We start from the raw sequence: 27978 nt of genomic DNA, 5'->3' as shown, positions 1-27978 counted from the left end.
TAACAATTCATATTCAACAGAACTCCTTACCTCCAGTAGGGTCTCTCTTTGGAATTCCTGAGTTCTCTCGTTTCCAGAGGTTCCTTGTTCATCTCTCTGCTCATCTCCCGCCTCATCTCTCTTTGATGGCGGAGGCGAGCCTCCATTTTGGCGCTCAGGTTCCCGCAAGATTTGGACAGCGCATCCGTGTGACCCGGGGTTAAACCCACGTGGTTCAACATTCCCTCAGAGCATGACATCTGCTTCAGGTTTAAGTTACTACCCCCATAGACTGACACGTTTTCATCTGGAGGGTAGGAACAGAATGGTCTGTGTCACTTCAATAGTAATCGATGGGCTGCTTGGTGTCAAGCGTTTTACCTGGCATCAAACTGTGGTTGAGTTGTCGCGACGTCATCTCGCTGTGGAATTTGTGCTGTGCGGAGCAGAGGTTGAGGAGGTATTGTGCTATTTTGGAGCTCTCTGTTATAAAACTGTGCTTTTTACCACTTGGTCCACCACTTTCGATGATCAGTTTACGGCGCTGGCGAGGGGGGAACAGTTCAGTCAGTTTGTCAGATAGAAACTGTGTTTTTGTGTTTAATATAAGAAATGCAAAAACCAAAAAATTACAAAAATAAAACAACTTAGAACGCTAATGTTAAAATTGTAGTCACAGTCCCAAGGAAAAACATCCACAGTCTTACTTTTTTCTTCTTTCCAGGGATGAAAATGAGTTGACAGTTTTACAGAGATGCAAAAGAAAAACAAGTTGACTCTATAAAGTATTAAACACTAAAATTTGATTTTTGTGTAAAAATTAAACAGATTTTTCTGACCGGGGCAAAATAAAGATAAAACATTATTATCACTAACATCACGGGTTCTTTTTTATCATTAAATGTAGCAAATTGATAATTAAACCAGGCCTGTAAGTAACATATTATAACTGTTTGTGTAGCATCGGTTTCACGGTTGCCATGGCGTCCAGTTGGCCCTGCCCGTGTGGCGCCAGCTGCGGCTCATTGACAGATTGGCTTTCCGTCTTTTTAAGCTCAGTGCTCTCACGCTTCGTTTGTCAGTCCATCAACGAACCTCTGCCCCGCAAGACGTGGGTTCTGACCCGGTCCAGTTTTCCTGTTGGTATTTCCTGTACTGTATTGTTCCCATTTATTTTTGTCCTGTTTAATATCGGTTTCCAGTTTAGTACCCGTATATTTTTGTCCTGTTTATTATTCTCTCCAGTTTTCGTTCCCGTCTAGTTTGACCTGTTTAATTTCGATATCCGTTTCATTATCAATCCTGTCTGTCCCGTCCTGTCCGGTGTCTACCCCATCTGTCCGATATCTATTTGGGCAATTGGTATCCATCTCGTCGGCCTCTGGCTTCCTATCATTTCACGCCAAACTGCTGCCGAACGTGCATGACTCCCCATTTCCCGTAAAATAAAATGCTTGTGTGAGAAATGTCACGTGTTTGGGTCCTGATCCTGTTCTGGTTCTTGACAATCGGTCCAACAAATAGTCACACCAAGCCTGAAATGGCAGGCAATATGTTAAGATTAAGTTTGTTGTCTAGGTTGCAAATTTTTAGGAACATTAAGTATGATCAAATTTTAACTACTGGATTAAATAATCAATTAATCCTCACAATTATTATTGATTTATTCTCTAAATAGGACTTCTATAAATCTAAATATTTCCTGCAAGTAAATCCGAGTATGCACGAGAGTCTATAAACTGTCACATTATTTTGCTCTGATGTCATCCCTGTACTTGTCTAATATCTAGTGATTTTCTTGCATCACTAATCATTTTCAGAGTCCTAAACCTTCTTATTGCACTCATATTTGGTCATTTGTTACAATCATCTTTACCCCAGTAGATATAGAGTCCGTTTCCCTCCAGAGGAAGCGTCTGGTGACAGTCCGGACCTGATTCTTCATCTCGTACACGATAATTCCTTTGGCACAGACTCCTAAAACCAATTCACCAATCAACGGCCTCTTTTCTCTGCCAACGCGGTGGAACATCACCCCATACTCTGGCAGTTGCTGGGCAATCTGATGAGAAGCCAAGACGGTGAAGAACCAAAAAGCAGATGTAGCACCCGATCATTTTAAAAAGAAACATACTTTGAGATACTCCATTTCCGCTTCTTCTGGGCCCATTGGGGCATGCCTGGCGTGCAGTCTCGGTAGCTCTTCTTTCACGTTGGGCAGTGCCAGCTTCTCAAGCATTCTCTTTGACAAATAATGTTCTGGCTGGTAGTAACTCTTTCCATACAGCTATGAAAAACAAAGCACAGATATGCAACCCAAACTGTAAGGCGCAGATGTGGTTCATTGTTGTTGTACCTCTGGCATGTAATCCCCAAATTCAGCCTGGAGAGCGAGCGCAGCCAGAAACAAGCCGGTCTCCTCATTACAGTGCATGCGATCCTCTAAGATATCCTTCCTCAACTGCAAATAGTACTGATGCCGAGTCAGTCTGTGCCTGGAGGAGAAAGGAAACAGGTGAAAGTCTGACGGCATTAAAAGTAATGGCTGTGGCTTTGTACTTACAAAACATAGGAGATATCGTCCACGAAGAATTTGACACGAAGGAACACTGAAAATGAAAGTATTTGCCCTTTTTTCCAACTATCTGGAGCGACTTTGGAAATCTTTGTTTCCTGGTCCAGAAAAAAATATTCATCATCTGTAGAGGAAGAAAGGAGATGCTTGATGTCACTTTCATGATATGCAGACAACCTTCTAACTATCATCAGTATGAATAGTCAACACTAATTTCTGTGAGTTTCCCACTGAAGACGACGATAATTGTTAAAAGTAAGATACCCATTTCAAAATAGTATTTGAACTTAGCAATATGGTCATCCTGGAAGGCGGATTACTTAATGTGCGGTCCCTTTTCTAGGTTTCTTCATTTTCCTCATGTTGAGGTTTTTGATTTGTTTCTTGCCCTCATGTAGGGTTTAGATCAGGGGACGGTGTATTAATAATCTGTAGTTTGCAATGAACTGTGGTCTGTGCAGCCCTTTGAGACTCCTTGTGATTAAGGGCTATATAATTAAACATGACTTGACTTGACTTAAGCATGGTGATGGATTTGATATTTTATTTATTTGACTATAAGGGATTTCATACAATTTTATACAAGTTACATTTATTGAATGCAATGAAGAGTTTTCATAGAGGAGGCTTAAGGTTGATGACAGGTCGCGCCGTTCCGCATGCGAATGTTTTCTTTAGTTCTGTTGATAACAGGACTCTGACGGAGAAAGCTAGACGCACAAGGACGTGAGGCAAGATAAGCTCTGCGGATATGAGTTTTTTAGACATCGCGACGCCTCTCGGCGAGGAGGTGGTGAAACTGGCACCTGGCCCGCCCCATGGGAGGAGTCGGCACGCCCATGGGAGAAGTCAGCACGACCCATGGGAGGACTCGGCACGCCCATGGGAGGAGTCAGCATGCCCCATGGGAAGAGCCGACACCCCAGCTTGTGAAAAGAACTTCAGACGGAAGACAGAAGATCGGAGATTGATCGAGGGACAATAGAGAGAGAGGCTTGACGAAGACTAAGGGGTTCAGTGTCTTACCCAAGGACACTTCGACATGTGACACGGACGAGCCGGCATTCGAACTGGGATTCCTTGATCCCAAGACGAGCGCTCTACCTCCTGAGCTACTGCCGCTCCAAAATATGAGGCCAGGTATCGCCAGAGTACTGATGCCACGTTCTGATATCGGTAGCAACTGTCAATATTAATCTACTTTAAAAATATTGTAAGTCATTCCATTGGCCGACATTGATATTGGATGCCTTTTAACAATGATAATTCAAATTTGAAAAAGAAAAGGAATTTAAAACGTTGAGTACTCCTACTATTATCAGAAAAAGGATCAATGCCTTGGCGTACTCATGCATTTACATCACTGCTCATCAAACAAGAGCTCAGGTCTCAAAAGGTTATAGTAAACAAAATGATCCTTTACATGAGTGAACATACAAGTTTTACCGTCAAGAAAGGCAAGTCCGAAGTAGAAGTGCTCCACTAAGTTAGCGTGAGCCACCACCATGTCGAAAACGTCCCTGGCCCGCGACTTAGTATCGCAACGGACCACTGCGTACTGTCCACTGGGCAGGGCCACCGTCACTTCTCTCTGAGACGAACACAAGCGGCCTTTTCTGGACTGCAGAGGAGGCACATTCATAAAAATAATATCCGGCATTACAGTTCTGTATTTTTCTACACTGTGTGTCAAGGTTTCACTTACCAGTAATCCCAAAAGGTTGGGATGAATCACCAACAAAAATCACAATTTTTGGGTTGAACGGAATAACAGTGTTGAATTACATTGGAATAAACTTGCTTTTTTACCTATTGAGGCTAAAATGCTGGGTCAAAAATAAATTAACAACTTTGAGGTTGGTTGAATAACCACATTTTGTCACGGTTGCTATGGCGCCCTATTGGCCCCGCCCGTGTGGCGCCAGCTGCGGCTCGTTGACAGATAGAGCTCAGTGCTCTCACTCTTCCTTTGTCAGTCCGTCAACGAACCTCTACCCCGCATGACGTGGGTTCTGATTCGGTTTCCTGTTGGTATTTCCTGTACGGTATTGTTCCTGTTTATTTTGTAATGTTTAATATCGGTTTCCAGTTTAGTTCCCGTCTATTTTTGTCCTGTTTATTATTCGCTCCAGTTTTCGTTCCCGTCTAGTTTGTCCTGATTAATTTCGATATCCTGTTTCAATATCAATCCTGTCTGTCCCGTCCTGTCCGGTATCGACCCCATCTGTCCGATATCTGCTCGGGCAATTGGTGTCGATCTCGTCGGTCTCTGGCTTCGTGTCTTTCCATGCCAGACTGCTGCCTAACGTGCATGACTTTCCATTTCCCATAAAATAGAAGCTTGTGTGAGAAATGTCACGCATTTGGGTCCTGATCCTGTTCCGGTTCTTGACACATTTTTTCACCAAACCAAAAAAATTCCATTTCGTAACCCAAAAGTTTGGACTGATTAGATATCCTGATCTAATTTGGGTAAAAAAACAAAACTAGTCACACTTTTTGAGTACAGTTAGTTAAATGTTGTCTCCAATTATCCCACAAAGTTAATTATGTGCACACTGTTTTGTAAAATTTCAACTGATCCAATAATCAAATTAATGTGAAATGGTTCAAAAATCCAACTTCAGGAGTCATTTAACCCAAAAATTGCATCAGGTCAGATTGGTAACCCTGAAAAACACTCCAGCTATATATTGTTCGGTTGGCGATCCGTCGGCCGTAACATAATGGGTCAATCAACTAATCCGAAAAGTTGTGCTTTTCCCTTTGGACTTGACATGTTTTTATTTTTCATATCTAACTTTATTTTCAGTTTTAAAAGTAATATAAAAAGCGTTTTCTTACCACAATTGATCCAGGAAGCTCAAGAACAATTTGCTGCTCATCAGCCATTCGTATAAATTCTGGACCTAAAGCCTGGTAGGAAAAAGAGAAGATGATTATCACAATATTAATACATCACACTGTCTTTGTGCTTTTAATATACATAAAAACATTTCACCATATACCCCGAGTAGGCTTATTTCCATGACCCGCCCCCCCCCCCCAGACTTACAGAAAGCTCATGAATATGCCCGCTATCCCCCTTACATGCATGTTCACAGCATGTATGAGCTTATTTGCTCTTACCTTGGATTTCCGCTGGCTCAGGCTGATTGAGGACTCACTGAAGGTGATGGAAGGACTGTGAGACCTGCCCGACGCCTTGGGAGAAACGTCGTGTTGGGGGCTGCGCCCCAGCCAACTGCAAGTGCTGTCCCTATGACGGGCCCCTCGCGGGAGTCTGAGGGGCAGGACGATAGAAGTACAACAGAACTCTCAAAGTCAAAAAGCACAAAATATGTTTTAAATGGAAGGCTGCGCTTGCCTTTCTAATGAAGACTGGTACAAAGTTGTAGGTGAGCTTCTCGGGCGATGTTTCCAAGATCTTTGAGGTACACACCCTGGAAGGACGGCTTCGGGGGGACGGACAGGCAAAGGAGATGTTTTTGCCATTATTTTATACAGTGACATCATTACAGTCTTGTATCGTGTGGGCAAGTAGAAAAACAAATATATTACCCGACTTTGAGTCAGAGTCTGTTGAGTATCTTCTCCTTTCCTGACAACTATCACCAAAGTCTGAAAAAGGCCCTCGCCTTCCTGTAAGTAAATATTTTCAATCTAAATAACCATGAGGTCAGTAATGATGATGAACGCATTTTTAATTGAACAAAGGTGAGACTAAAGTCCGCAGCCAGTATCCGATTACTGCGCCTAGAAAGAATCTAATCCTACACTTGCTTTAGGTTAAGAATTTAATCCTGTCGACCTGAACACTTGGTTTTTGTTGAATAAACAATTAGTTAAGACTTCTTAAACCTTCTTTATGAATTCAAATGAAAAAACATGAATCCCGCAAAAGTTATGTGTTAAATAGGTATGAGCAGGTACAAGCCCTGTTTAAATGTATCGGTATTTGTGAGGTGGCTGATACCAAAAAAATTATCCTTAATTCTCGCGTAATCTTAAGAAAAAAATAATATTAGTGATGTCTCATTACTCTTTTCAAGAAAAGAGTAATGATATCGCCCAGAAAATAAGAAACATACATCTACATTATACATTTTCAGAAGCACATTTTTTTCACGCTAATGCCAAACTCATGAGTAGACTTTCATATTGATAAAATACCCTCTGCAAAAAAATGGCTAATCTACTGATGACATGTTTTGAATCCAATTTTTTCAAATGATGTAGTTAAATGATAGCAATTTTTTATTCATTGCATTTTTAATTTTTGATTGTTAAATGGCCACCAATCTCATGATTACCCGCTAATTTGGCGCCAACTGCCGCGGGTTCTTATCGGCTCCCTGTCAGTATTTGAACCCAGTACTGTCCGTCTCCTTTTGTCAGTCTGGCTGCGAATCTCAGTGAACACTAGACAAGCCTTTTTCGACCCTGACTTCCACCTGTCCCGTTTTTTGCTCCCGTCTGTCTCTGGCTTTGACCCGTTTTGATCCTGACCACGTCTGCTCTCACGTCCCGGCTTACGACCTCTTTTTGTCCCAGACTACGTCTACTCTCCCTTTCTGGCTTTTGACCCCGACCATGCCTTGCTCTCCCAGTCCCGGCTACCGACTTTTTCATTTTGGTATTTTTTTCTTTTTTGTTCTATTCCCCCTTTCCTTTAAGTCATTTTGTGCATAGTTTTACATAATATTTGGCCCTGTTGGGATTAAAGAAGAAAAAACAACCTGAAGAGTCGTTTGGGCCCCGAAAGAGCCGCCTCATTTTAGTGAGCCAAGCCGAAGAAGCCGGTTCTTGAAAAACTTTACTGACTACTTAACTTTGTGCAACTTCGACATTAACTTCAAAATCCTGCATTTAGAACACAACGTCAGTGGAACCCATGTATTTTTACCTTCATGCACTGTAACTTTGACCTAATTCGCTTCTTAATTAGCCATTTCGAGTCCTGATTTTTGTGAGCTGGCTAGATTTTCTTGTGCGCGGAAAAGCTCTGGGCAGTGCGCAATTGTGCATACACGCAGCTTAGAGGGAACATTGATCAATAGTGATATTGATTAGCGTTGTGTGATACTTTGAATGTAAATATGTTTTATTTACACTTTCTGGTGTAATAAAACTCACTTCTTATTATGGTGTGCACTCCTTGTTCAACCAAGGTCAGTATAAGAGATAGGATATCCATAGATGATAAAGAATACTGTTTAAGCAGTTCAGTATTGAGATAATATTGGTCTACAGGTGTTGCTTTGCAGTTTAGCCGACCAACTATTTGACTATGGTAACAACACACTTTGGTTTTCTACCATCCATGAGAGTTAGGTCTGTATTATACAATCTTTGCGATTTCAAAATACTAATTAGGATCAGAATCGCACTTCCTGCATGGACTTACCATGAAGCCGCTCTCTGATCATCTGGCTCCGCCCACTAAGAGGCAAGCTGCTGTCAGAGCTGTGATCCATCTGTGGAAACAAGTAACTCAGAAAAAAAACAAGCTAAAAACAATCCATGTTGTGCGGACAGACCGGTTCACCAAAGACCTCCTCCACTAGTTGCCGAATGACGGTGGCAGACGGCGGCAGGCTGGAGGTTTTCTGACGACACTCGCAGGATTCCAAGATGGAGTTGACCGAGACCCTGCGATGGGATACGTCCTCACACATGCTGAGGAGGAGGCTGTTGAGGTGGTCACTCAACTGGACCGGCTGGGAGGAATGTATTAAAAATCAACTAGAATATTTCCTTGATTTTCACGGTGGTTCCAAAACCACCTAGATTACCTGAATTTCAAGTATAGTAACCATGTATATAGACAATTAACACGAGGAATCTGTTTTATTTGTGTGCAACAGGAATATTTTTATGCAGCGATGCATTGTTGGAATTCACCCAAAAAATAGAATTGAGCATTAAGTTCTGCGGTTTGAACTTGCCTGTAAGTAAATGTTTTGAGCTTAGCTTCTTTAACCTACCTGTAAATAACATAGACATGACATAAATACTGTAGAACCAAACTAACAGTGAGGCACTCCTGGTAGCCTACAGATTAGCCTTAGACTAGCTGAAGCTTTTTATCGACCTTCTTAAAAATGAAATTACTGATAATCCTCCAATGCATATATCTGGCCCTTTGGATGACATGAGATATGTTTAACCAAAAAGCATCTCTTTTAAAGTGGTATATTTGATGATACAGGACACAGGCTCGAGCACTATTTTTATTTCATAAATTTTATCAAATTATCCAACGCAGACATGTCCAAAGTCCGGCCCAAGGCCCATTTGCGGTAGGGGATCAGAATTTTACTGGCCCCGCGGCCACTGTCATAAAATTAATAACATGTTGACCGCAGTATACAATAAATTTGTCAAAAAACTTTACCAGATGATGGCAGTAACCCTTTGGCCACCTTGCTCTAGGCTTTCTGTGATAATTTTAGCCCAAAAAAGGTTTACTGTTTTACTGAGTTTACTGTGAGGATTGCTGCTTCCAGAACAAGGGTAAATTGCAGTATTTTTTCACTAAAATCCAAAAAAACTGCGTTTGCCTTGTTTCCCAGGAGACTGAGGCTTTTTTCAAAGAATATAATATCAAAAGACACCAAACGCTGTGAAAATGTGAAGCAACTGGAAGCTGGTTGAACGGCACAGCTTTTTCAGGAGACCCTGCGAGTCAAAAACTACATATGTTAAAATTGATACGAAGGCTAGCACTGTAACCTTTGGGATGAATTAATAAAGGCTGGTTAAAGAATGCCAGGCTAAATAGTCGCCCCTCACACATTTCAGGGTACCAAATTTGTCCTGCTTTCTGAAGAGTTTGGGCACCCTGATCTAATCTCACATAGTAAAATAAAATGCACTGAAAATTTTGATTTTGGAGAGTGGATTTTGCATTGTTGCTGAAATGTGTCTTAAGATATATAGTATGGCTCTCTCTCTTGAAAAAAATGAGAAATGGAACCCACTTTTGGAAGGAGAGCAAATGAGCACTGTACTGACAAAAGTTTTTTTTATTTATAATGACCTCGCTCATGCTTGGACACCTAATTAGGATTGCTCCAAAGAGCGTCCAGTTGAGGGGAGATTAGGCGCAAGAAAATCCAGCCCATCCCAACCCGTCCCGCAGATATTAGCCCGAGCCCGACAATTTAACTTGATTTGAGGGACCGAGCTCTAAAATCCCTGAATTAGCATATTTTGTTTATGAGTACCAGCAAGACACCAAAGAATGACAAAATAAATGTGACTTTGGCCGCCGAGTGCACACACAGCGCACGAGCATGCGACGGTGCGTGCGCGCACCGATTAGCACTCCAGGATTTTCTAACAAAGAAATTAACCATAGAACACATAAGGTATGTGGGAGGTAAACACAGCCACCGGATCATGTTACCATGGTTTGACGTTACGGCCGTAAAGTCTGCGGTTGCCCAAGTGTGGTGATAAGATTGGCTACTTTAAATAAACGACCATTAACGCAGAGCCGGTTTCCAAGTGCCTAATTGAACCTAAAATTGGCGACAAAGATCAAGCTTCCACTCTCGCCTCTTCCTCCGTTCCTCTCCCTGCCTGGCGATCCGCCAGTCTGGTGGGCCCACTGGTTAGGAACTTTGGAAACTTTTATTGAAGCCATCAGGCATCATGATTAACCATAGCCTGTATAGTGAGGGCCAAGGCATCTCAGGACTCTTTGCTGCTCCACAGAGCGTCATAGTGCGGCGGATTATCTTCCGGTAGCGTGTACAGCGGCGTAGTAAGTCGGTCCACCATTATGCCGCCGACCTACTCTGCTTAACCACCCTCTGCAGGTTCAGAGATTTGGAGCTGAGCACAGACCTTAAACTGCAGGACAAGCTGTTTTTATCACTGGACGATACGTCACTAATTAAAAAATAAAATAAAATAAAACAGCAAGAGAAAAAGCCTGGTCCTCGCCCAAACCCAAGTTAATGATTGACATTTGAGGTCCGACCCGAAATTTGGGTCGGGCCCGGGCACAAGATCTTATCTCTAGCACCCAGAAAACAAAAGGCAGTTGTCAGATTGGTTCGATAATACTGGTGTCGCGTAATGTTCCGATTTTTGTTTTATTCGTTTCCTAACTATATACAGTAAATGTTGTTGAGTATAGAAATGTGGGGAATATTAATCAAGTCACTTTTAAAGGAGGGCATAAAAATAACATTGAAGGAAAGTATAGCGTTGTGAAAAACTTCTGGATGCAATGTATTGTTGAAATCTCACCTGATTTTGAGGTAGGTGAAAATCAACTGACCAGTAGAGGGTCATACCCAGAGAATACACCAACATCTGTGTCACAAAAAACAAGTTAGTCAACACGAAAAAACATAATCAATACATGTGTTTTTCTCATTATTCTTATTAAGGATATATCCTTCTATAAAATATTTTTATGCTCTGTGTTTGCTGTTATCCCCGAAATAATCAATACTGTACGGTATCAAATTGTACGACTATTGTGTTAAGTTATAAGGCTGTAGGCAGTATTAACCTACTTTAATTGCAAAATTAACTTATTTGGAAGCTATAACACATATGGTAATTGTCTTGATTACTAGCAAATATTTAGATTTCTTTCACCATTTAGCAGAAGTACATTTAAATGTCAAGTCTTAACATCTGATTTTTAGCCACTTTCCAAAAAAACGGGAAATTTAAGACAACCCAAATGAATTTTATCCCCTATAGGTTTTAAGGCAACCTGGCAGTTTAAAGGCAGAATTCCAGTTAAAATTGTGTTTTTAGAATAATATTCAGGCGGTAAAATTGAACTATTCATATCCATCTTGGGGCGGCGGCCATTTTGTCCAATGAAAATGACAGTTGACGACTAATAAAGGTTCTGTTTTCTGAAGCTATTTTCTGGCTGAAACTTTGTCCAAAAACACAATGTTTATCAAATTGACATTTTTTGACATTTGGGGGCCCATACTAAACAGTTAATCATGAGTTTTTACCTCCGATTAAAAATTTGTATTGAAAAAAGATTGGACCGCCCTTCCCTGCCCAATGCATGAAGATGGCTGTGATGAGCTCCAGCTCCCCCCGCGACACTAGTGACAATAAGTGGCGCAGGGGCAGACCGGCAGTTGAGTGGTTAGTGAGTCAGCCATTTGGTGCAAAGGTCCAGGGTTCAATTCCAGTGACTGGCCTCCCCATGCGGAGTTTACATGTTCTCCCCGTGTCTACATGAGTTTCCTCCCGGCACTCCGATGCCCTCCCACATTACAGAGACATGCAAGGCAGGTTAATAATGACTACAATTTGACCTTAGGTATGAATTAGTGTGTGAATGGTTGTATGTTTCTTCGTGCGCAACCAGTTCAGGGTGTCCCTGCCCACTGCCTGTATACATTGCGACCCTAGTGAGGAAACGTGGCGCAGTAAATGAAGGGATGGATGTACTGCCCTCTTGAAAAGTGCAGGATCCTTGCTTAGCAACAAGATGATGTGCTACCTAATCTGTTGTCACCAATAGTTATGTTTAAAGTGTATCTATGCAGCAGTGATTTTGAATTAGAATTGTCTTGTTTGTCTTTGATCAACTATTGCTAGACTATATAAATGGGAGAAAAGCGGTAGTTTTGCCATGAAAGTGTATCATTGCAGCAGTGAATTGCCTTTATTGTCATTCAAAGAACTGTTGTCAACTGTGCGCAGACGGCAACTTCAGTGGTATGGTCAAGCCACAATATCATCAGGAATGACCAAGATCATTCTGCCCTGGAGAATGATCTTGGTCATTCCTGATGATCTTGTGACTTGACCATACCACTGGAAGTTGGACAGGAGAAGAGAAAGACCCTCCAAAAAATGGGCCGACAACATTAGGGAATAGACTGGTGCTAACTTTGCCACGGCCCAAGAACAGGCCAGGGACCGTCAACAGTGGAGAAAGCCGTCCAGAGTTGCATTCTCAGTGGTGCCCTGACAATCCAGGAGCTTAAGGGATCCATGAACTTGTAGACAATTTCTATGAAGTGTTTAACGTTATTTTGACTTACTGGTTCTGTCCCAAAAACTTCTTAATTTTGTTAAATAATTAAAGTTGAAAAAAAATATTTCAAAATGCTGAAAAGATGCCTCTTTGGGGGATACATTTAGACGAGGTAAGCATGTTTGGACTAAATTTGTCGGTCAAATAAAAAATCTGAAATAATTCTAAACCCATTGACCGCGTCTCGAAAATAGGTTGAAATATGTTAAAAATATTTTAAAAAGCCACCAATGTTCTGTCCAAAAGACACCCTTATTTGGTCGAAAAGTGAAAATTGGAAACGTCACTTTGGAGACGTTAAGACGACATTGCGTAGGCTAACTTAGACCGAATCGTTCTTACACAACCACCAAAAATTGTATTGATAAGTCCTTGAAAATATGTCAATATAATTGGGTTCAAAAAAGTCGTTGAAAATACTTTTTGGGGGCTACATTTTGACGAGGTAAGGACAGGAGGACGCTTTACACCAATAACAACGGCGACCAGATGTCAAAGGCGATGTATCTGAGTCATATCAGTAGGCTTTTCCTGGAACTGAATTTGTTAGTGCATCTGCAACGAATAATAGTACTATGACAAAAAAAGGCAATGTTGTTTCCCAAATAACGTGAAGTTTGATAGTTTGCACTCACCCTTTCTATGGCAGGTTTGGTTGAGCTGGCACGGCCCTGCAGCATCTCTGGAGCAGTGAAGGTGGACGCCTCCTCTGATAGGCCACAGTTCTTAAATGCTAAGCTACCGGTAGCCGACAGCAGCAAGGAGGCAGGGCTTATGATATTGCACATATTATTTTGACCTGATGGGGGAAAGCAAAGAAAGCGCGGGTGCACGTTTGTTGCATATGTGAAGGCATGAATAATAAATATCCGTTTGGGTGGTAATGCACCTTTCTCTGAGGTCTCCACTAAACAAGCCGCAGTGGCCAGCAGCAGGGCCCAAACCTCGTCTTCGAGCAGAGGCCCCCCCCGGGCCTCAAGTACCTCAGCTAATGTGACAAATGTGCTGCTCATCCTGCACACATTCCCAGCGTGTCACCTGGCCACACAAACAAACACGTCATTGATCCACAAAAATGGATGGCGAGGCTTGTTCTGTGAAGGTCACATTTGGAGTCCAAATGGGGAGAAAATTAGAGTACAGTCCTCCCTCGCTGTATTGTGGTCTACTCTGCACCTTTTTTGAATGTAATTGTCTTTGTTGTCATTGGTAACACTGTATCGTGCATTGTGTTCTGCAGCAGACAGCACACAGCAAAGGCTATCAAGGCGGCAGGTTGGTAGAGCTTCGTGCGTGTTTGTGTGACATGTGTGCGTGACTGTCCGTGTATGTGACTGTATTATGCTGGTATATGCTGTCAGTACAACAGCGGGGCGGTCAACAAGTCAATGTGTCTGTCAAAACATACTGTGAAGCACGGCGACAGCTACTATTTTAGCGGATTTTTACATCGAAAAGAAATCCGTCAAATAAATCGGACTCTGGGGAAAGTCAGAAGAGCGCAAGGGAATGATGATCCCCAGCGGGTGGTCCGCGGATTATTATTGGGTCTGGGAAGAGACTGAGGCGGCGTCAGGAGAAAAAGGATTAGTAAGGCTGCAGGTCCAGCCTACCAGGCTACCTAACAACTCTCTTAAGCCACCCTTGCAGAGCCTGTATATCAACAACTCCAGATCAATTACACACGAAATGGATGACCTGGAGCTACAACTCGTGCCAAACCGCTACATTTGTGACTCTTGTGTTTTAATCATCAAAAAGACCTGGCTCAATACGAGGATCCCCGATTCTAACCGGACGCTCTATACATCACTTTCTTATGCTGGAAGGATAATCCCTCCAATGTTGTGGTACTGTTGTATAATGACAATGAAGACCATTAATGAATCTGCAATTTCTTTGTTCAGTGTGTTTTTATTTGGAGATTTATAGTTAACCTGTTACAGTCGTATATACAATAATATATAAAACTGATTTGTAGTAAATAAAAGTTTCTACTTCAGGGTTTTTGACCAATGCAGGACTTTTTCTGAACACAACTTCCGTAAAAACAAGGGATTACTGTATATAGAGATGCTAGTCTGTTTTGTGCTGAGATGCACAGTAGCAAGAAACTGAAGTCCTTAATGTTGAAGGGGGCTATATATTCTGCCCATTCTTTAATTCTTAGCATTCTTGAAAAGCTCCAAAAGTACTCAAAATAATGACTAACGACACTCAAGGGCTTTGCACCAAAATCCAGGTTGTCCGCCCCGATCTCATTCTATTAGTTTCTTTTCCCACTGCTGTCTCCGCGTGTCCCAAATCCTAATAGGCTTTCTTGTGACCTCCGGCTGGCTGTGAGGGAGGTGTACCTGTGTGACATGATCCCTTAGTTGCTTGCCATGTCATGGTTTTAAAGGCAGCGTCCTAGGAAATCAGACCTTTATAATGGAATTTAAAAAACATTTATCATCTTTAGCGTAAAAACGAACAAATTGTTGTTTGTATTGGAATGTGCACTGCGTACATAGCCATGATTGTTTGATGCTTTCATTTATAACCTCTTTATTATTTCAGTCATTAATACTGTCTTCATTTATTTTGTTGTAATTATTTCTTTATTCAGTCGTTATTATGTACCTTTTCCATTGTATCAGTTCAGTTGAGTTTGTAGCCAAAAGCTACCTTAATATAGATAATTACAGCACTTGTTAGAACTAGTCTAAACAAATGGTCATTGTACATTGAAAATTCTCACTACCACTGTACTTTGCTTTTGCTTTCCTCAAAGTTTAGGTTTCGTTTTGACGAGCTACACTCCCAGTGTAAAAGTAATTGTCAGCCATTTTGAGTTTGCACTGGTGGATTTAAAGGCCCTTGTTCTGTAGCTCATTTGTGCCCGGCATATTCTGTAATAAAAATCCTAGAGGAACTGCTTTTCTACAGTTCTTTTTTTAATAGATCCCTCGTCTTATAACCCGGATATAAACGAACATGCGACGAAAAATTGGCTTTCTCTTACAAAATACAGGGGGAATGGCTTCATCTTACTTTTATTTATTTCTATTGTTTTGCGTGATATTTTGTTTCGTGTTGTGGTTGCTTTATATTTAGATGAACATCAAATTTGCAATGATTTCTTTTTTATGTCTACATCAATCAATGGCTGTGAATGACTTAAAGGTACAGTAGTGCTGTCACACACAAAAAAAGTCTTGAGTTCACTTTTTGTATCCATACATGCTAACCAATAACAACTGGGTGCTGAAAATGTTGTTTATCGTACCTGGTATTTTTTATTGTTAAGAATATTGGCGGTATATGATCTCTGGTTGGCACTTTTATGAGACCTCAGTTGGGTTAATATTGCCCTGACATTATGGGGGTAACAAAATGTATAAGCATTCAGGCTACAAGAACAAGGCTCCACCTAAAATTTCCAGTTGCATGTTTATGAATAAAATGAGTAAAAGGTTCTCTAAGGTGATTCTTCTTTTCCATAGGTGAGGGCATTCATTAAAAGCCGAATGAAATGACAAAAAAATGGCATTTCAAGGTTTCGGTACTAAACAAATTTGGGATTTTTTGTTTTCGTTTCAGTGTATAATAAAGTATTTGGATAATAATTGAAAAATAAAATAAAGGTTCCTTTTCACAGATTTCGCCTATCACAGTTTCATTTTGAAACCTAACCCCCGCTATAAACAAGAGATAACTGTATTGTAAAATTCATTGGAGGAGGAGACACTACAGTATTACAAAGGAGGTAGAGAAAAGGAGAGAAGGAAAGAGTGGGAGAGCAAAAGAGAAGCAAAAATGAGACAGACAGAAATAAAGAAATCGAAATAGAAAGAAAGAGAGTGAGAAAAGAACATGGGTAAAGAGTAAAAACAGAGAGACAATTAAGAGAAAGAAATAGAAACAGAAAAAAATAAACAAAGAAATAAAGAGAGAGAAAATGTGCGGTACCCTCTCAAGGTTACTTCATTTTCCTCATGTTGAAGGTTTTGAGATTTCCCCTGCCCTCATGTAGGTTTTAGATCAGGGGATGGTGTCATAATATTCTGTAGTTTGCAATAATCTGTGGTCTGTGCAGCCCTTCGAGACAGATAAACATGACTTGACTTAAGGTTTTTGAGTTTTTCCTTGCCCTCATGTAAGCTTTAGATCAGGGGATGGTGTAATCATAGTCTGAAGTTTGCAATAATCTGTGGTCTTCGCAGTCTTTTGAGACTCCTTGTGATTAAGGGCGTCACAAATAAACAAGACTTGACTTGACTTCAGTGAAACATTAAAATCGCTTGTTATATTTTCGTAACACAGAAGATAAAGTTTTCAAAATAGTGTGCCTATAAAGTAATGGTAACCAACCGAGGAGACATTTTGGAAACTAACCCAAAAGTTTCTTCACCAGGGCCATCATCACACTAAACAAGCACACAAGACTGTAAAAATATACATTTTGCCTGGGTATTGAAAAATTAGTATTCATATTTTATTTCTCTACCCCTTTTTGGAAATATATTTCTGCTAATGGAAGTGTACTATTTTCTATTGCATTGTTTTTAATGATGCAATAACAACTTAAGCTACTCTCCAAGCACAACCTTGTAAATATATACCTATCTTATTTTTCTATTTTATGTTTTGTGTTACATGTTTATCCTCGAGTGCGACATCTTATCTCATTGTAAACAATGTTTACTACGCTGTCATCAATGACACTAAATATAATTTTAATTTTAATTTAGAAACCTGTTCTTTGACTAGTTCAATGACAGTGTTGTTATAATCCAAATAACATTTACTTTTGCCCTAATTAACTGCTTACTCGGTCAGAGGGGGTTGCAAGTAAATAACAGCAGCGATAAAGTAAAAAATGAAAGAGGAAATTTGAGTGAGCGAGTTTGTATTGTATTGATACTGTTACCTGCTTGAATTGAAGATATGAAACAAAATGATGGCCAATACCAGTACAAACTGGACTGTTTTAAAATGGATTTACAGGTAGTAGGATTCATTTTGGGAGGGAGGCAATATATGAAAAATAGCAGTATTGGTATGATACATGTGACAATATTTACCCAAGGGTTCTGTATCGGTATTTGTATCGGTCTGGAAAAAGTGATAAATGCATTTCTTTAGAAAAGAAAAACCCAATTAATCTTTGTTTGTTGCTATGTTTTATACAAATTCCAACACATGCACATTCTAAATGACTTTTCAGAGTATTCTTTTACATACGTCATCCTATTACTCAAGATGATTGTGGGTTATTGATTTGGCCAACCGAGCTATTGACATCCTTAATCTACTTTCCAAGTGCTAACTAGAAACCATGCAAAGGATGCTGCTGTTTAGAGATCAAAACAGAACAAAAAAGACTTGGTACCCTATACTTCACATTATTGGTCATAAATGATTGGGCCTGATGCTTAAGGGTAAGCTCACAAATCAGGGGACATAGATGCATCCACTGCAGCAGGCTTACCTGGTCACTGGTCACATATGTAACCCAGCAATGTTGTTGTGTGCGAACGTCCTCAATACTCCCACCGCCATACATCCAAAATAATCCCCTCGATCATCGCCTTGCTCCCTCGAAGTCTCCCCGGGATGATGCGGTTCGTCCTCGGCGCGGACCTCCAACCCGGCGCCGTCAAAGCGATCATGGAGCCCGGGCTTGATCGGGAAGACCTCAAACTTTTTTCTCTCTCTCCCCTAACCTGTAATTTGTCCTATTATTAGCACTCTAAACACATAATTGGATCAGAGCTTTCGTCTTGACGGCGACAAGTCAGAAGCACCAATAGCGGGAGGCGAGAGATCAGCCACGCCGATCGAACTAATCCGTCCGGCGGTCGCAAAGTGGCTGGAGCAGCCGGGAAGAACGAACCTGCTTACCTGCCTGCAAGCCTGCAAGCCTTTGTGCATGCATGCGCTCCGACACAATGATCATAACACTGCAGACTCTCTTGGAACAAGGGGTAAGAGGAGATCGCTCGTAATGCGGGAGTTTGCACCGGGACGTCCAGGTGGCGCTCCTATGCGACTCTCTGCAGGCCCTGCAGGGGCATCATGCGCAGCGGGTACCGGGGGGAGATTGACTTGGTTGCAGGGATGATTGGCTGGCTATGCCGCGTTTCAGACCTGCACATTGCGGATGCAGATGCAAAAACTTGAACATTTTGCCCAAAAAATGAACATTTGTAGTTTGCATCTGCAAATCTGTTATGTCATGTAATACTGCATTCGGTATTACTGCAAAATATTAAGATGAGCAAATTACTAGTCCAAATATATTGGTCTGAGTTGAACAGTGAAGTTCCTGACAAAATTTAAAGGGGACGCAACCCCAGAATTCTAACAATAATATTGAGTTTACAATTGTGTCTGCATGATAGATAGCCAAATTCAAAACATTTTAATTTTGTATCCATTAATTACGAATTAAAATGCCACTAGATAACTCAATTCTAAGCTTTAATGCTGAAAATTTAGAAAGAAAGGCAATGGGTTCCATTTTTGGATTAGACTGAACTCCTGAAATCCCAGTTTTAGTGTAGACCAGGGTCCACCGATGTGGAGCCCACAGGCACAATAGAACACCTGAGTAACCTGCAAACCCGTTCTTAGTATAACTTAAAAGTCATTGTGATTTTCCTGGAAATTTGATTCCTAACTGCAGTGCATGTTGTTTTTGTAGGTGACAGAGCCCACTGTAGTTTATTTCTTATGATTACAACCTGGTAATAACATAATATTAACATGATAAGTTAGTTATGCACATCAAATCGGTAGCTCCGGCGCTTATCGGTAGCAACAAGCTTCAGAAGTTCAGTGAACACTACCTTAAGGGGGGGTAGGTTAGGCCCTGATTTTATCGTGATTTAAAACACAAGAATTGTAACCTGTGCAGTCCTTCGAGACATTTTTTGATAACACAAATAAATGTGACTTGACTTGAAATATAAAATGGGGCATCAGTTCACTTTGTTGAAATTTTTTCCCAACTTGGAAGGATACAAGACCCATGTAAGAATTTGAGCTGGCAAAATCAGACCCATTCCTGTACCAGCACATAGTTAGTACCAGTTTGTCAGACATGCCGGGCTAACACACCAATTCCTGTCCAAGAAAACAATTAATAATACCAAGGTATGTTTCTGGAACTGATCGAGTGCACACCTGATTGAGTACATACGTCACATAGGCTTATCTAAAATTTCTTTGGAATCTCTTTTTCCCTTAAAATTATGCTACTGTTAATGTAAATCAGCCATTTAGATAAGACAAATATTTTCGGGGTTGAGCCTATCGGAAACACTGCTTTTAATAGTTACAACGTGTTAATAACATATTACTAACAAAGTAAAAACGTGATACGTTGTTATTTTATGTAAAGTTCCCTTAAAACAAGGACTAACAGGTTTCGTCCAGGACCACCACCTCTCTAAAAAAAGCACCAAAACTATCTTGCCTACGTATAAAGAAAATTAGTATTCATATTTAAATTTTTTTACCCTTATTTTGGAACTATTTTGCTGCTTATGTCACATACCTGTCAACCTCCACGGCTCCATGCCCTTACAAACTGTCGTATTTTCCCTTACAAAATACCAAATAATCTTACATCATTTTTTTTTCGGAATGATGCATGATGGGAAATTCCCAGGCGGCAGACGCATGCGCACAGTAGCATCAAACCGCTCGCTTCGTTTGCAACGAAAAAAACGATACCGAGATAGAGGCTACTGCGGCGAACACGTTTGACTTGGTTGACAAATTTGCGTTTTTCCGTACAGATTTTCTTGTACGGTGCCGTCTTAAAATGCATAATAAACGTACTTTGTACGGCAAAAATGTACAGGTTGACAGATATGTCATTGCACTTTTGTCTACATACAATTTGCCTCAGTTAACAAGCACCACTGTACATATGTGCCTATATGTCTTAACATGATGATTTTCATATTTTTAATTACATGTTCATCCTCAGTGTCACGTCTTATCTCGTTGTGAACAGTGTTCACTTCATTGTTATCAATGACAATGAAGGATTATTGTCATTTGGATTAAATCAGCAACAGTAAATAAGATCTCGTCGGATTTAGGATATGTTATTTGGATACATTTTAATTTAAATAACACTGGTCATAGTTTTGGAAAATAGACGGATAACGAGATACATGGCTAAATAAAAGCGAAAGGAAGCGCCCATGGAAGTGGGTGTGTGCTCAGCAGTGACGTAGTAAGACGCATGCGCAATGCGCCTCCCCGCTGTTCCCCGGCCTGTCAGTAGCAGCAAGCGTACGGAAAAAAACGTAGGCAAGCGGATCGAGTGAGGGAGGTCATGTGTTTTTAAGGCGAATACCGGAATCGAACAGTGTCCACTGGCGACACACGCTGCCCCGGAACCCTTTAACTGCTCATCGCACCCCTCTGATCCGCGATCGGCCTTCTCGAGCGAGGTAAGATGATCAGATCGGTGAGGGGGGGTACCATTCCCCCACCCGCCCTTTCTTGCTCTTTTCCCGGACCTGCTTATTGTTCAATCGTGGGGGAGGGCTGCGTGTCATTCAACGTGTTTAGACGTTTTTGCACGACGTAGAGTCCCTCGTCTATTGTCTTGATTTTTACGCAATACCCGTGAACGCAGCATTGAGGCGCATGGAGAAACGCCCATTAAACAGGCAGGGTGGTTGCATGGCGGCGACAAGGGACTCATTACCCTATGTGTTTTGCTTTATTATGTGTGAGCATGCATGGCTTCCTTTCCTCCTCGTCCTCCCGCTGCGGTTTCCCTGCAGCCTCCTGCGAGGGGACCTGCTTGGCTGGGAAGGTGGGGGCGGGGTGTTGGGCGGAATGTGGCCAAGGTTAACTCGCAATGGAAGTCGATACCCTTGTTAATCCTTGTGATGGAAAGGAGAATTCATCCACTTCATTCATTCTACACCTAATTGTCGAAATGCGTTATTCGCCGTATATAGATTCATTTACAAAGCATTGTTTAATATGAGTGTTTTCCAACCGGTGTGCTGCAGAAAAATTGCCCATTTTTGTCTTTGCAATAGAACATGCCATTGAGAGGTATCTTTGCCTTCTTCAGCCGAGCAATTGTATCAGTCATCCATACCAGTAGGTGGCAGCAGACTACTACAGTGGTACCTTTTCAAAAAAGTTTAATTTGTTCCAGGATAGTGCTCTTAGCATGATAAAATTTCCTGATATCAAATAATTAAAAACTTATTGGTCTGCTCCCATCCTCCCAAAATAATCCAGGTGAACCCTAAATATCTATGAAACGCATCTTCCTGATCACTAAAATCTGGTGATGGCAAAATGAAGCCCTACAAAGTAGTGAAGCACTGCAGGGAAATGCTTCAAACACACACACACGTAGCAGCTTCAAGATGAAGCGAGTAGTCACGGAGATTGCATAACTGTCAATTTATCCGTTTTGCCTGTATTTAATATGTGTTTTAATCAATTCAAAATGTACATGTCATATACATTTTTGAAATGGGAATTTAAAAAAAAGATCCATCTTGTTTGTCCCATTTCGGCTCCTATCTGGATTGTCTCAGTCACTGGTAGAAGACAACAACGTTGATATTTTCGCAGTGTTCTACATAGTCTGTTTTGCTGTGATGGGATAGTTACAGCGTTTGTTGTGTTTGTAAGGTTTACTATTGCATAATAAGGAGAATTTGCGATCATTAAGAACAGGAACAATTGGGAGAGGTTGACGGAAGATGAGATCGAGAGACTGTTACCTGTTACCACTTAAAATTAAAGTTACTGTAACCTAAAAAAAATAACATACACACAAAGAAATTAAAGCACAATTTCGTATTTTTTTGCCTCTCTTTGTTTGCATGCTCAAACTGGATAAGCTGATGCTGACAGTAAGAATTCATAAGCGCTGAGCAGTCTCTAGTGGTAGCCTCTGGGACTGCTCTTGAACTGGATTTTCCTTCGTATAGCGAGCAAGATTTTTGAAAATTTTGAAAGTCTTGTGTTTAGAGATGCTCGTATAAAGAGATACTGTTGTATTATTTTTCTTTTTATACCTTACAAATCATTTCATAAACAGTTTTTTTTAATGAGGCTGTTTAAGATTGCACTGCAAAAATAAGTAGATCAAATAAAGGAAACATTTTGTAAATACGCTACACAGTAATGAAGTGCCTGCGTACGGCAGTGTTATTTTTTTGAGCTGGTCATGAAAAAATAAAACTAGAAACTTAAGAAAAAATATTATTGAAAGAATAAGCAAAAAATATATACCATCTCGCTAACATACATTTTCTCCCAAAAATGTGCTCATTTTAGTTAATATTTTATTTTTATATAATAATAAAAAAAAGTTAAAATGAGGGAAAACATATTTTGATTGTCTTCTTATAAAAAAAAGGTAAAATATAGTAAAATATACAAATTATCTGCGTATGATGTAGTACAGGGACATTTATTTAATGACGCTGTTTCAGAAAACATAAAACAATTTAAAATAAGAAAAATCTTCGTTATGACCAGGGTGACTTTGATTATTGTTTTTTACTTTACAAAAAAAGTTATAACATAGTAAAAAAGGATTATTTTTGTAATTTCTTAGAAGAAAAAAAAGATCAAATGTATATCAAAATTTAATATTTATATGCCTATGAGGTAGTTCACGCAAATTGAATTAAGTTTCTTGAAGCTTGTAGGGATAAAAAATTAAATGATGTAAAAATAATGTCGGGGGCGGAGCCATATCCCCCTAATGGGAGGTTACTAGAGTCAAGAACCTATTCAACTTTTGACTCTATCTGGAACATTGATTGATACTGGAACATTAGGTGACCAAAGAACCATCGAACCTCCTGTGTGGAGTTTGCATGTTCTCCCCGTGCTTGCGTGGGTTTCCTCCGGACATCCCGGTTTCCTCCCACATTCCAAAAACATACATGTCAGGTTAATTGTCTGGTCCGAATTGTCCCTAGGTGTGAATGAGCTAGAAAATAATCTGTCCCTGTGTGCCATGCGACTGGCTGGCAACCAGTTCAGGGTGTCCCCTGCCCACTGGCCGAATATAGCTGGGGTGGGCTCCAGCGCCCCAGCAATCCTACTGAGAATAAGCGGTGCAGATAATGGATGGACTACATAGTAGTTAAACTGTTTTGTTCTACTTTAGATCATTTTAGTCATTTTAAGTATTATTTTTGTTATTTTGTTGGAAAATATATATGGTAATACTTGAAAAACAGGTTAAAATATAGTAACACTTGGATACAGCTCAAAAATGTATTACAGTACAATCCAAAATTACAGCAGTATTATTAACCAAAATGAATAACCCGTACTACCTCTGTAACCATGGTGACCACAAGCTATAAGAAAAACTTTATAGTCAAATTAGGTAACGGGATAATTTAAGCTTAAAAAAACGCACACAAAACTGACCATTGTGTCCACTGGTTTTGAGTTATTATACACTGGTGGTTTAAGTCCACCTTTGCAGAAGACCAAAGGCTCCTTTCACAATTAAAATCAAAACAATGTTTATAGTATTGCTAATAATATAGTGAATATTGTTTACAACCAGATCATATGTGGCACTCCAGAGTAAAAATGTCACTCAAAAAATAAAAGAAAGAAATCAAATAAAAAGGAATATTAGGTTGGTTAATATTTCCATTATTGGTAGTTCACTGGGCCAAGATTGACGTGTATACAAATAATTAAAAAAGAGTGCGATCAATGACAATTTTAGCGCCAAGAGCACCCACTGAAGTGGATGTGAAATGACACTATTCTAATAAGAGCCGTTATTTCACAGAGAATCTGGTTGGTGAATAATTACATGTCCGGATGGAGGAAATGGCAGTGAACAACATGCATGTGTGAGAAAATAACATGTCTGCTAATTGATAACCAACTGTGTGTTTGTCACAGCACGATTTGTCCTGGTAAGCAGGAGGTCGGCAATTTCACGATAACATGTACCACAAAGTTTGCTCCAGGAAGCTACCAGGGCTCCAGCGTTTATTTAATATATTTCAAATCCATGCGGGAGGTCTATACAACTCAGGTGTTGCTATGTGGAGTTACCTTAAATCAGGCTTATCCAGATTTTGTATTTGGAAGGCTGCATAGAGAAAAAATAAAGAACTCAAGTTCTTCTCCGATGTTTTCATTGATTTATTTATATATTTTTTGTCCATTATAGACCACTAAAATGAGTATATAAAGCAATTGTAAATGGTTTAGACCAGGCATCTAAAACTCAATTTACTCTGGGGCTGCCGGAGCTAGGGTCTGGTTTAGGTCCGGCCAAATCAGGTTTTCCACAAGAAAAAAAATTTGCAATGAACATTGAGGAACCAAAACAATCAATCAGTAATGAAGGAATCCATAATTTGTGTGGGATGCACTTACAATAAACCAGGGGTCACCAACCTTTTTGAAGCTGAGAGCTACTTTTTGTTACTGATTGCTACAAAGGGATACCAGTTTTATATGCATCTCTAATGATCATGTAAAGTTTACATGTTTAGCAAAACACTCTGTCATGACCAGGTTTTAATAGTTAAAATAGGCTCAGTCAGCCATTAAAACATCATGCCAGTTAGAAATCAAATGTCCTGGAAAATTACCATGACTCGTCACTGGTTAGCTATTTTCAGAACCTGTCCTCGAGCTACTCAGGTGTTGTTCGGGGCTTGCGGGCACCACGTTGGGGACCCTTGCAGGATCTCAAACTACCATATTTTGGGCTGCTTTTAGCACACCAGCCACGACTTTGAGAAACCTTGTTTAGACAATATAACAATATGATTTCACACAGCTTTCAGTTTAGAATGATCCACTTGAAATCTCTCCACTCTGTAAATAAATCTTTAATAATGCTCTGCAGAATTGATTCTTTTTTATGTTTCTGTAGTGCAGTGGTTAGCAGATTTGCCTAAAACGCGAAAGGTCCCTGGTTCCAGACAGGGTAGAAACATGTTGGCCTGGAGAGAGATGGGTGCCACCAGGCTGTACTTGCCCAAGACACATCACAGGAGATTGTGTCCCCAAAACCCTGGTGGTTAAGAGATCCAAGAAACTATAATTTTGTTTATATTGTACTAAAAATGGTTAGCAGGCCGCAAATGGCACTGAGTTGACTATAGACACTTGTGATCTAGAGCAGTGGTCTGCAACCACGGGCCGCGGACCGGTACCTGGCCATAGGTCATTTGGTATTGGGTTGGACATACACGCATTTCCCCCCCAAAACAAAACTCAAAATTTTGGTGTGCGTTAATTGGAGGTTTTACGGTAGTATATCACAGTAATTGAGCAATGATTGATCAGTCAACAAAGATGGCTGACCTCATTATCTCAGCGTTGGATGCAATGGAAATTGAACCCGGATTGCAGCTGTGCAAGCGTTGAATCCTAATCACTCACCCACTAGGGAAATAGTTAAGCCAAAACAATTTTGTGAAACATGGTACTGTGAGTAAAAATAGTTTAATTATGAGATAAAAGCCAATGCCTTTCCTATCTCAACTAATGATTATTCATTTGGTTTCAGATTGAAATTCTGAATCTTCAATTGTCAAAGACCACCGATACTTTGTTTGGAGCATCCATTCATCCAATAGTTAAAAGCAAATACAATGCATAATGACCTGGTTTTCCGGGCACTCTACATGGGGGTGGTTGTTTGTTGAAAATGCCCCAGGGAGCCATTGGGAGTGTCAAAGAGCCACGTGGCCGCATGCACCTTCAGAGCTGCTAGTACATGTATGCAGATGTTTATCGATTTAGTTGGTATTTATTGGGGGTGCCTTGACACTAAACCTCACTAGAAACACTCGCGTAGGTCTAAAGAACGACTGTGACAGTTCTCACGAAAATCAGTTCAGCTGTTTCAGAACCTATAAGCCACATACGAACACATGCACACATTCAAGTCAGTATTTATATGTATGAATATATATTATACGGCGGATGTGTGGTTGGCGCATCCGTGGTTCAGTTCTGAGGTGATTGGATCATATCCAGCTACCAGTCTTCCTATGCAGAGTTTGCATCTTCTCCCCGTGCTTGCGTGCCGTTCCTCAGGGCAGTCCGGTTCCCTCCCACATTCCAAAAAACATGCATGTCAGGTTAATTGGCTGGTCCAAATTGTCCCTAGGTGTGAATGAACGAGTGTTTGTAGGTCTCTGTGTGCCCTGTGATTGGCTGGCAACCAATTAAGGGTGTCCCCTGCCCACTGCCCGAAGATGGTTGGGATGGGATCCAGCATCCCTGCGGCCCGACTGAGGTTATGCGGTGCAGATAATGGATAAATGGGTATATATGGTTTGTTGGATCCCTTAACCAATAGGGTCATAGGGGCAACATTTCCTGTGGTGTGTCTTGGGCAAGTGCAACCTGGTGATGTTATTTTTTGCTTTTTTGTTTTGTGTGTTATCATGTCTCACTGTGGGAAACTTCAGTGCTTTTAAACTATTATTAATATTATTGTTATTATTACTAAAGTTATTATTGGACTGGTATGTGACAATGTAGTCCGACATTAAACCGGTCCTTGGTACAGAAAACATTGCCGACCACTGATAGTGTGTCTGACAAATGCTCTATGGCAAATGTGTGGGCTACAAAGGTGGGAGTTACAGGTTTTCAGGTTTTTTGCTTGTGTTTACATGGCCCTTCAAAACTCCATTACGGCCAATTGTTAGCTTCAGAAAGGGTGACTGAAGTCATTTATCGTGATGGATTGCTCCTATTCTAATAGCTATATTATGACTTCAGTTGTAGTAGTAGTAGTAGTAGTAATAGAAACAGGCTCTTCTTCTGAGGTGCCGCATAACGTTGCGTCTTGTGTTACACAAGCATTTCTATTTTCATGTGATGAGCGAGGCGGACGGTGCAGACGTCTTGGTGACGTCGGACAAACAGACTGGGAGCTGAGTCATTTTTCTCAGGCAATTACTGCCCTCATATGGAACGACTGTCGGGTACAGTGAGCCGGGCAGGAAAGATGGAGTCTCACAAGTTGGTTTTATTTTTGTTTTGTTTTGGACATCTTGGATTTTGGATGCTTGGCAGTGACGTGCGGTGAGGTTGGTGTCTGGTTGAGGCACAGTCAGATTTACAAATAAATGAACTTCGACATTATTCATCATTTGATTTGAAAGAGCAAGAGAGCAGTATATAAATTGTAGCATAGAAAAACACGTTTTATTGTCTTACCTTAGCTTATAAATGAACTCTATGTGCTGAGCCTCAATTGGATAGGTAGTCCTCCATTATGAAAAAAAAGGTCCATGCAACGAGAGAAGAAATTCTGGATGGCTTGACTTTCTGTTAACTTGTTAATACTCTCGCCAATTATATTGTTTGAGCCTGAGGAGTACTCCAAATC

General features: G+C 40.6%; 2 protein-coding genes across 3 annotated transcripts in view; one reads left to right on the top strand and one right to left on the bottom strand.

Moving 5' to 3' along the window:
• Window positions 1–18292, bottom strand: part of ptpn20 (protein tyrosine phosphatase non-receptor type 20) — a 55414-nt gene extending 37122 nt beyond the window's left edge. The window contains exons 1-17 of the mRNA XM_088351191.1: window positions 18064–18292; window positions 13480–13628; window positions 13226–13389; window positions 10817–10882; window positions 8095–8274; window positions 7962–8031; window positions 6116–6196; window positions 5922–6009; window positions 5684–5837; window positions 5399–5470; window positions 4001–4175; window positions 2543–2678; window positions 2336–2474; window positions 2114–2266; window positions 1856–2041; window positions 361–523; window positions 31–286 (exon numbers count right to left, since the gene is read on the bottom strand). Coding sequence (XP_088207317.1) covers window positions 31–286; window positions 361–523; window positions 1856–2041; window positions 2114–2266; window positions 2336–2474; window positions 2543–2678; window positions 4001–4175; window positions 5399–5470; window positions 5684–5837; window positions 5922–6009; window positions 6116–6196; window positions 7962–8031; window positions 8095–8274; window positions 10817–10882; window positions 13226–13389; window positions 13480–13603 — 2207 coding nt within the window. The 5' untranslated portion in view covers window positions 13604–13628; window positions 18064–18292. The remainder of the gene's footprint in view (window positions 1–30; window positions 287–360; window positions 524–1855; window positions 2042–2113; window positions 2267–2335; window positions 2475–2542; window positions 2679–4000; window positions 4176–5398; window positions 5471–5683; window positions 5838–5921; window positions 6010–6115; window positions 6197–7961; window positions 8032–8094; window positions 8275–10816; window positions 10883–13225; window positions 13390–13479; window positions 13629–18063) is intronic.
• A 117-nt stretch (window positions 18293–18409) lies between these two features.
• The window catches only part of mapk8a (mitogen-activated protein kinase 8a), a 33093-nt gene continuing 23524 nt past the window's right edge, over window positions 18410–27978 (top strand). The window contains exon 1 of one of the 2 annotated variants that reach the window (XM_088351163.1): window positions 18410–18559. In XM_088351163.1, the coding sequence (XP_088207289.1) occupies window positions 18509–18559 (51 nt within the window). In that variant the 5' untranslated portion in view covers window positions 18410–18508. The remainder of the gene's footprint in view (window positions 18560–27978) is intronic. The other variant, XM_088351162.1, reaches the window with a different exon arrangement.

This window comes from Urocampus carinirostris, chromosome 13 (assembly GCF_059441175.1).
Source record: "Urocampus carinirostris isolate Australia breed hairy pipefish chromosome 13, RoL_Ucar_1.0, whole genome shotgun sequence".
Classification (NCBI taxonomy): domain Eukaryota; kingdom Metazoa; phylum Chordata; class Actinopteri; order Syngnathiformes; family Syngnathidae; genus Urocampus; species Urocampus carinirostris.
Note: the sequence above shows the minus strand (reverse complement) of the source record. Positions and strands in the feature narration are given on the sequence as shown.